General features: G+C 37.6%; 1 protein-coding gene across 1 annotated transcript in view; it reads right to left on the bottom strand.

Moving 5' to 3' along the window:
• The window catches only part of LOC107752744 (DNA (cytosine-5)-methyltransferase 3A-like), a 64,898-nt gene extending 54,488 nt beyond the window's left edge, over positions 1-10,410 (bottom strand). The window contains exons 1-3 of the mRNA XM_016568773.1: positions 10,277-10,410; positions 8,144-8,235; positions 2,649-2,753 (exon numbers count right to left, since the gene is read on the bottom strand). Coding sequence (XP_016424259.1) covers positions 2,649-2,753; positions 8,144-8,221 — 183 coding nt within the window. The 5' untranslated portion in view covers positions 8,222-8,235; positions 10,277-10,410. The remainder of the gene's footprint in view (positions 1-2,648; positions 2,754-8,143; positions 8,236-10,276) is intronic.
• Between the last annotated feature and the right edge of the window lie 423 nt (positions 10,411-10,833).

Below are 10,833 nucleotides of genomic sequence, written 5' to 3'. Positions count from 1 at the left end.
TAGACATTTAAGAGCCATTCAATTCAATCCAAAATATCATTCAGATGGGCTCTTGGGATAGAAAGCAGCGCTCCAGACAAAAAAGTCAGTAGGGAAACAAATCAGTCTGATTTGTAAGTAAATCTCAGAGCGGTTGTGTGAACTGGATAAAATGATTCATTGAGAAGATCTGACTCAAAAGGAAGATTACTTCCTGAACAGGACATAATTTCTTCTCATGAAATATTTAGTGTAAACTTTCTTCAATTTGAAATTTACATTCTAGTAATCCCAATATTTGTTCCATAAATATTACTCTGTTTTGTAAGAATATTTCTGTCTGTTTGGGGAAATATATATATATATATATATATATATAATTAAAATTATAAAATTTTAATACATCACCAAAACTATGTTTCACTCACATATAATTGAACCATATTTAAAATATTAATATAATATTTAAAATATTTCAACGTTTTTTTTAATATGCTATGAATATGTATCTTCAAACCTGAAATATACATCACAGTTCAGTTTCCAGTTCATTTAATTCAAATATGAAAAATTGCTGTTTGACTGACTCATTAAAAAGAACTGAGTCATTTTTTCAGAAATTTGCCATTATGGCTTTGTTCTCTCTACAGAGATGATGTCTAACGAACCACATATGGATGCACACAATGATTTCTCAGTTGTCACTGCTGGCAAATAGATTTAAAATTTTTGTTGCACACACACAAAAATCTACTACCGTTCAAGATGAAAAACAGAGCTGAATTTCAAAGTTCTGGCCATCATTCTTGATACGTCACTTATAGCCTCGTCTTCCCCAGACGGCTTCACAATTCCAGGACATTTCAGCGAGGCAGTCAAACATAGAGTGCTAACAAAGTCCTCCACATCAGCAGTCAGCACCTCTATGAGAGATGACTCAAACATTATTTTATCTGTCTTCACATGGCTTACATTTCACAGAGTAAGACAATTACCTGTTGAAGGAATGGGATAGGAGGATAATACAGTCAGAAAGTCCTCAGGGGAAGGCAGGAGTGGATGTGGGGCAACCGAACATCCACATGCCCTGACATGCCCTCTCTGGATTAATTATGCAAGAGTGGGGATTATTTTCAAAAAACAGGAATACTGGCTCCGGAGAAGGGGGATGTCTACCAGGGACTGGACATGGAAAAGAATTCACTTACTCCCAGCATTCACTCCCTAAAATTTACAGGGCCCAGGACAAAGGATTTATGACTTCTCTCTAGGGCCCAGTGAATAGGCTAATCTATAGAGGACTTCCGTGGGGTCCCATGACCCGGGATAACATTTCCTGATTGGCCCCCTACCTAACAATAGCCCTGAGCGGTTTGTCAGGAAGGTGCAAAACAAGCAAGAACACAAACACTGAAGTGCACTGTACGACTTTTTAAATGTATGATAGATTATACCACGTGATCTGAAAGAGATAGACAAGGCAGATGTGATGTGTGTGTAGTGTTTCATACCAAATTTTACGATAAATTGTAGCCACAATTCATCGTTGAAAAAGCCGGTCGCACCCTTTACGAAAAGCCCTGGATGCGTCAATTTGTATTCAAGTTCTCAAGTTCATGGATAGACAAGGCTGATTGTTCGATGTGTACAATACTGCATGCCAGATTGTAGCCAAGACATACAGCCACAATTCCGTGTTGACAAAGCCAGTCGCACACTTTATGAAAAGCATCGCACGTGTCATTTTGTACTTGCATTCTCAAGTTCCAGACGCCAGCCCAAAACTGTGAATCTATTCGCCATACAGGTAAAAGTTCACTTCAGATGTGATGTGTTCAGTGCTTCATGCCAGACTGTACGATAAATTGTCACCAAGACATCCAGCCATGATTCAAGGTTGACAAAGTCGGTCGCACACTTTACAAAAAGCACTGGACACATCAGGGCGTTTACACCTGTTCACTTCATGCGTTTTCTCTGATTGGATAGCTGACATCTGATTTGCTAAAATGGTTCCATTTATACTTGGCCACATTAATGTGTCTACGCAAAATGGATATAAATCCGATCTTCAATTCCCGAACTATATGCAAAATTCACGTCGACGAAAGCAACATATATGCACTGCATTTTTTTCATTATCAGCTGATTTCGAGATCAAAGATCGCAGCAGCACTGGAAAAATAAGTTTGTCTTACTACTTTTAATGAAGATGATTGAGTGTTGAGCGTCTGCGACTTGCTTTCAGTTTCATTTGCGGCAGTTTGCGCGTTGGCTTGCTGAAGAGATACTCAGCTACTCATCCGCAGCGATGCGTGTTGCATTAGCGCTGTCATATCTGGCTATAACACTTCATATAGCCTATACCTGCTGAATGTTACCTTTCTTAAATTGACTTCCGTTTCATCCGTCATATCTACATATTATTCCTATGATGTCCGGTGTTCCCTTCTTTTCCTGTATTTTGTCTGACGTTATCCTCTGTATTATTGTTTGATGTTATCGCCCCCATGTCATTACCAGCAACCACATGTTTGCCTGTTTACCCGTTCCCAACCACTGCCAAGACTAGCGCCTGGTGGATAAATGAAAATAAACCGAATCCCAAGGGAAGTTGGGTGTTTTGTGGTTTGGTTGAGTGTTGAGAGCTCAGTCTCTAGGATACTCACGGGGAGGTGCTTGCGTTTGCGGCCAGGCCGTCCAACCTTGCGGACAGGAGTGCAGAGCGAAGGCATCTCGTCAATAACCACAGTGTCCGTTCTAGAGTTCTCATTCTAAACAGACAGAAATGAACATCAATTAACCATTATTGCTTAACCAAAGTCCTTACTGGCTCATATTCAAGCTCTCAGGCATTTAGTCATTTTGAGATCGATGGATAATAAAGAAAATATATTTTTAGTTCCATATATTTTTTAAAAAACTGCAGCTATTTAATTACTATTTAATTTTAAATTCACTGAATTTGACAATATAGTGATGAAAATATAGTGGCACTATATCAGTTATTGGCTGATAATGAGAATTTTTCAAATGTGCAATTATTGGATATCATTGGCTATTAACGATTATTGGATATTTACAATACAGTTCAAAAGTTTTGGGTGTTGATAAAATTTTTTTATGATTTTTAGGCTCTTTTAAGTCTTTTATGCTCACCAAGGCTGCATTTATTTGATCAAAAATACACTTGCTTTCAGTTTCATTTGCGGCAGTTTGCGCGTTGGCTTGCTGAAGAGATACTCAGCTACTCATCCGCAGCGATGCGTGTTGCATTAGCGCTGTCATATCTGGCTATAACACTTCATATAGCCTATACCTGCTGAATGTTACCTTTCTTAAATTGACTTCCGTTTCATCCGTCATATCTCCATATTATTCCTATGATGTCCGGTGTTCCCTTCTTTTCCTGTATTTTGTCTGACGTTATCCTCTGTATTATTGTTTGATGTTATCTTCACCTATTGGATGTTTATTGTAAAGTGTCCTTGAGCTCTGGAAAGGCGATATATAAATAAAACATATTATTATTATAACATGCTCTCACATGTTTATTATTTTAACAGTTTGGGAGGAGTAAAATTTACATATGTGGTTTCAACGACCAGATACATTACACTTGCCCAGTTTCGTTTGGAATGCATCCCAGAACACCTCCTGAAGTGGTTTGAGCAATCGGATTCGGTCTCGAAAGTGTTGTGAAAGGCATTTACACCTGGTCTTTTCACGATCTGATAGCTATCCGATTAGTGAAAACGCATGAAGTGACCAGGTGTAAACAGGCCCTCATTCTGTACTCACATTCTCAAGTACATACTATGTACTTACTACAGTGATTTCAATAACTGGGTTATAACTAGGTACTAACCCTGAACCTACCACTAAACCTAACCATAACCCATGTAGTTACCTTATATAACAGTACCTAAGAGCCAGAGGTAAGTATATTGTATGTACATGCAAGTACACATACTGTAAAATAAAGTGCAACCAAACATAGACTTCATTCATACCACAAAAAGACAAACGTATTACTGAAAAATGCACAATATGCAATCATCCAGCCTAGGGTGAAGTCAGTATGTACATTAACAATGATTTGGGACAAAATATGATGTAATTTAGTGGACTATGTCTATTTTGAACAGCCAGGGTTTGTACATTCATAGAAAAAACACATTTTTCCTCTACGACAATAGAAACCCTTTATGATCCCAGAAATTTGTCTCAGACAGTAAGATCGTGGCCAAAATTGCTGTCCACACCAAACTTGTCAACACAATGCTGAGGTGTTATTGGTGGTCACCAGTGGTTTTTAGTTCTTTGCTATGGGGTTGTTAGGATTTTGCTAGGCCCAAGTCAAGATAATGCTCAGGTCTCTCCTTCAAGTCTAGAGGAGTCTTTGTCTGTTTGGTTGTCCACCAGGTGCAAATCTCAAGTTTGATCAGTTTTAAAAAATGTGTCTGGTGCCCCCATGTCATTACCAGCAACCACATGTTTGCCTGTTTACCCGTTCCCAACCACTGCCAAGACTAGCGCCTGGTGGATAAATGAAAATAAACCGAATCCCAAGGGAAGTTGGGTGTTTTGTGGTTTGGTTGAGTGTTGAGAGCTCAGTCTCTAGGATACTCACGGGGAGGTTCTTGCGTTTGCGGCCAGGCCGTCGAAAGAAGTGTCTCGAAATGGTGATATGCTCACCAAGGCTGCATTTATTTGATCAAAAATACAGTACAAGCAGTATTATAGTGAAATATTATCACAATTTACATTTTTTTTTTTCTATTGTAATTTTTTCCTGTGATGCAAAGCTGAATTTTCAGCATCATTACTCCAGGCTTCAGTGTCACATGATCCTTCAGAAATCATTCTAATATGATGATTGGTGCTATAAAAAATGATTAAAAAAAAAAGAATATAATAGTTTTAAAAAAAGAATAATACTAAAAGTTTATCATTGTTTATTATTATTCATGTCGAAAACAGCTGTGTAGCATTTATTTAAAACATAAATTGTGCATCCTTGGAAAATAAAATTATTCATTTATTTAAAAAAAAAAATCTGATCCCAAACGTTTGAACAGTAGCGTATTTGTGTTTTCTCATTTCTCTGTTTTGACATTTAGATTGCATTTGCCATCATCTAACGCTGACTTAAATTTAATCCTTAAAAACACTAATAATTTAATAACACTGGTAAATGTAATCTAGTGAATCTCAAAATCTAATAAATCTCTGTAATATTTTAATGTCTAAATTCCCTTTAAAATGACTGATTTTAACAATAAAATTTGTTATTTATTTTCAATGCATTTAAACAAAACAGTAGAGTTTATCAGTTATCAGCCATAACGTGAAAATAATTATCAGCTTATAGATCAACTCAACCTTAATTTTTTACAATATGTATTTTCAACCTTTACACACAAAAACATGCCAGTACACACACCAAGACTTAAATTCGTTGAACGAGAATTTTAAATATCACTCTATCTTTCACGCCAAGGTTATTTAGCTAATGAGAAAAGCCAATGTTTGAATGGCATCGTCCTTTTAGCCAAGCTAAAGTGTGGGGTGATACAGCTGTGGAGAGATCCCGAACTCTCTGGGCTCTCTCCTGACACAGTTACAAAGACATTCAGTGGTTCATTCTCTCCCCTCATTCACTTTCTCTTTGTTTAACACAACCGTGTCTTCCCTCCTCAACAATAGCCACTCTTCGTCCAGCCAAGCACCCTAGGGCGGACGGGAGAGAAAAGATGATCCTAATGTATCCGCTGCAGCAGCTTCAGGGCTGGGATGAATCAAACCACCGGCTCTAAATCAGAATGCTAATGAGGATGCTGTCCCCGTCTGCCATGACTACTGAGAAGTCCAGCATGGCCGAAAGATGGCGGGACACCACTGGAATTTCATATTATTAATGCATAATGACGCTGATATGAAGCAGAGTACAAATAGCATCTCAAGTTACCTAAAAATGTACAATTAAATTCAAATCAATGTTTTATTGAAATATATTTAGATTTAAAATATGATGCATATTTATATTTTATTATTTTTTAATATATATCTATTTACTTAAAATCAAGAGTTCTGGAGAGTTAGCATTGCTCTTTCCTGTGACAGTCTTTCCACATATTTTATGACTAAAAGAACCCTCACACAATGTTCTCATTAAGATACAATTAAACAAACAAAATGTTTAAACAAACAAAAACAAAGGGTGTGCACAGAAATCGACGTTGCCTTGTGTGAACTCAGTAACACCGTATACATCTTTGCTCTATTTCTGTCGGCAGCCGGTTATTTAAGGCAAGAACTGTTGCCAAGCAACAGGACTACGAGCGTAGCGCGGGTCCATGGGTGCAGGGGTGGGGAAGAATGAATTCCCCTGTAAATCAGGCAAATGCCAGGCAACACCCACGTCACTAAACGCTCGTACGAAACAGAGCAGACACTATCTCTGATAACAATTCACTCCTGTTTACTAATTATGTTCACCGGAGCCTCTACGCTGACACTCGATAGCCCCGCAAGTCACTGCCGTGGAAATGAATCATGTCAAATTAAAATGATATACTGAATGAAATACTGTAGTGATGGATTTGAGGGGAGAGTTAAAGGGACAGTTCACCTAAAAATGTTATTCTGTGGAACATGAAAGAAGATATTTTGAGAAATGTGTTTTCATTTTGGAAGCCGCCAAAACTGGTCGGTTCTTCAAAATATTTTCTTTTAATGTTCCGCAGAAGAATAAAGTCATACATGTTTGGAACGACACGAGGGTGAGTAAATAACAACAGAATTGTAATTTTTGGGTGAGCTACCCCTTTAATTGTGACATGCAACATGTCAGATATCTGGAAAATGGAAATGCATAAAAAGATATTATGCAAGAAAATTAATGAATATGAGTTCTTCTGGAAAACAAACACTTTTAAAAGTAATCTTATATAGGGAAACCCATTCAATATTTTGTAATTTTTCCATGGGGTTTTTATATGTGACCTCTTCAGCAAAGGAGTCTAAACCATTAATAATGAGGGGACAGGTCACCTTAACTTAAAAAAATGTAACTTTGCCTTGTTTCTTTATTTGCACTATAATAATTAAAGAGATTCGTTTTGGTTGGCCGCAGTGGTAAGAAAAAAATGGTTGTTGATCGCGCAAAAACGACAGCTTTAGGACCAAGCTGGAGCAGCTGCCAACCGGCTCCATCAGCAGACGAATGTAATGAAAAAACGAACGCATAATCGGTAAAAAGTTCTGTTTATCACTTGCTCCTACTGGCTGAATGTTATACCGCATAACTGTAATTACTAGACGACAACCTGGACATTTACTCTGAGCTGTTCGCATACAACAACAATACTAATACCAAAAAAAATCTATTTAATCTGAGTAATCAATAGACAAAACCACACTACAACAAGTACAGGTCGTTTTTCAAATGCCTCATTAATGAACTTGTAGTTTATTTAGTGTAACATTACATAATTATTCAGCTTTGTGCTAGCTTCATTATATTGAATGTTTTCATTTATTTATAAAATATTTTTTTTATATTCTTGCATTAAGACATTAACAATACGCAACAACAGGATTATAATTAAATGGAATATTACATAATATTATTCAAGACATTTTGAGTGTTTCTACATGATGTTGCAGCTCTTAGGTTGGAGGATCTCAGAAAATTCAGAGTTGTAATTATGAGTTCTACGAGGATGTAAAGGACATTTTACAAGCCAGAAACTCGTAATTATGGTAATTCCAACATGGTACTACCCTTATGCTAGTCAATATTTAAAATGTCAAAATCATTCATATTAATTTAAGGATTCCATGTTGCATGAAGATTTATAAGATGTCACCACCACTTTTCAAATCATTGCAACAACCATTTTCATCAGTATTATGCATAAATATCGCGACAGTTTTTTGAAGTAACATTAATTTTGAAGGTTTCAGTTAAAAGACACATTGTCGTTTTATTTTCAAAGCTAAAGAGCATTTATAAAATTCTAGTCGCTGCATATGCAAAGTTAGCGTAGGCGTTTCGAAACACAAGACATTTCAGTGACAGACGTGGTAACTAGCCTTATTTCAGGCAATACACAGCAGGCCGAACATAAAAATGTCCAGGGACTCATTAACCTCTTACCATTTGATTTCCGGTCGTGTCACAGTTGAAGTCGGAGCTCTTGAATGCGGCGGCGGCGGTGACTGTGTTGGACGGCATCGCCAAATGAGTGACTGTTGAACACAATGCAAAAGTCGAAAAAGATCAAAACAAAAATAAAAGAACAAAAAAGGCGAAAAAAATGATGACCCTCCTTCTTTAGGATCCCCTGTGAAAAGGAACACCATAATCAGAAGAAACAGCACTCGAACACAACATTCAGAATAAAAAGACACATCCAGAAGATTAGAATAATAATACAATCATTCGTTAATAATAAAAAGTTGCCCTCAAATATAAGTGAGATGAGGTGCTTTCAAACTTATATTAGCAACTGGACTTCTTAATGTTTGTTAAGTAAGTAAAAAATCTATGTGTATGCAAATATTAGGGAATAAGACATCACATTCAGGTCGTGAATGAGAAATCAACCTTAATTACATGTAATTTTTCAGTCTAATACACCAGAAAATAAGGTATTGATGAGTTGACTCAAAATGTACGCATTCTCCGACTGCTACATGAAAATCCTTCTCTGAGGTGAAATATGAACTCTTCGCTTTATGGTATTTCCTATTTTCTTCCTCAGAGCAGTTTTAAAGGGATCTGTACATTTTATTCTTCACTCCCATGTATGTGTGCTTCAATGTGCTTTCTCTACAAGTAGGACACCAAAGTCCCATGAAATTAGATTTGGAGGTCAATCAATTAGGCGAGTCTATCGTTAAAGGAATAGTTCACCCAAAAATTAATACTCTGTGTCTTCTGAATTCTTTGCTTACTGTAATGTCATTCCAACTCACACAATTTCCTTTCTTCCGGTGGAAAACAAAAGAAGAGGTTTAGCAGAATGTCCATGCCGCTCTTTTCCAGACAATGAAAGTAAATGGTGACCAGGGGCTGCAAAGCTCCAAAAATGACAAGAAGCATCATAAAAGTCATCTAAATGATTTGTGCGCTACATCCAAAATCATACTTTCTTTGTGAACCAAACCAAAATTTAAACTGTTGACTCTGAAATCTCAATCATGTAAACATATTTATTCAAAAATGACATATTAGGAAACAGGCTTGACATTTATTATGTCAAACGTCATGTCATTGGACCTTATACCTCTTGTAATCAATAAAATTTGATTATGTATGGGATTTTAAAATACGACCGTCTGTTCCTAAAAACCTATATGGCTTCGGAAGACTTAAAATAGTGCCACTGGCTTGTGAAGTTGTGAATGACATGAGGGTGAGTAAATTACAGTATTTTCATTTTTGGGTGAACGATCCCTAACTTTTACCAAATAAAAAAAAAATCACAGTAGTAACCATAAAGTAGTTTCTGCCCACAGATACATTATAGTGACTAAAATAAGGTAACTTGATATTGCTATTTTCATTCAAACGGAGGAAAACTCTTGAAACTGGACATCCCATATTAACTTATTATTATTTCACAGTTCTAACAATAACTGTAACTATAGTATTTTAGTAAACTCTGGTCTCCACAGTACAGTACATAAATACAAGGGTAATGGCCAGAGTCATTAATATTCAATAACCGGTGAGATGTGTCACAGGTATCCAATCACAAGGTGTTAATTGATCACGTGTCTACCATAGTCCGTAACTGCATAAAAAGCTCTTTCGATCATCCGCCTACTCGGATTATTCGGCCTTTATAAATGATAGTCATTTCCAACAGGCCAAGGCGGCTTAAATGTGACCCTTTCAAAAACTAGGTTATCTGCCTACCTAGACAGCACATTTGGGCACCTTCAGCGTGTCTTTTGGCATTTTTGGGCATCATAAGCGCTTGCAGAACAAAATGATTATCAAAAATGCTGTCTAGGTAGGCAGCTCGTTAGGTTTTGAAACACAGCCATTGTTTCAAATCGAGTGGACTGACGCTACGCTTGCGAGGAGCTACAAATGAACGGTCATCAAGTTCCAGAGCATATCACGGTGTATTAAGTCGCACATCTGTAAGAGCAGGAAAAACCACTGGCCACATCGAGCCGCCCCCCTCCGTATCGCCCCGAAAAACGGCCAGCCCCACGGCGGAGACTTATTTCGATGGCGGCTTTAGGTTCTAGACAAGTGGATCGCAGTGTTAATTACCCGCTTCGCCAAGTTCCACGCCTGACCCCTTTTTTGTTTTCGCTGACTCCCGGATCCTCCTTCTGCTTCGCTCTCCCCGTCCTCCACCACCTCCCCAGCCGGCCAGCTCTCCTCCAGATGCTCCGCTCTCACTGACTGCAGAGGCCGCTCCGGCAGCAGCTCCGCGGGTCCTAGAGTCAGTCGGGTACGGGGATAGGGTTTGCTTGTCAGAGAGAGGCATCATCATGATCCAAGTCTTCCTTAAAGTCGGCATGAAATCATCCTATCTATTTTCTAAATGCATATTGTTCTTGATCTTATTGCGAACGATTTAGCTTTGTATGTTTTGTTTATTGATTAATTAATTTATTTTAAATTCTATCAAAATGTCAGAACTGGACCTTAGTGACGGTCTCTTCTCTGAAGATGTAGGCAGGACTTCTCCAATCATTTAGTCCGGTTATTTAAACCACGCCCCTACAACTTCAATTTTTAAAGCAACGCCCACACGTCATCATCCAATCAAGTCCTGCCCTATATTTTTTTCTTTTTCAATAATTTGTTAAGGCGAGGTGTGT

The sequence above is a fragment of the Sinocyclocheilus rhinocerous genome, unplaced genomic scaffold (assembly GCF_001515625.1).
Source record: "Sinocyclocheilus rhinocerous isolate Xijiao unplaced genomic scaffold, SAMN03320098_v1.1 scaffold61, whole genome shotgun sequence".
Classification (NCBI taxonomy): domain Eukaryota; kingdom Metazoa; phylum Chordata; class Actinopteri; order Cypriniformes; family Cyprinidae; genus Sinocyclocheilus; species Sinocyclocheilus rhinocerous.
This window is presented reverse-complemented; position numbering and strand designations above follow the sequence as displayed.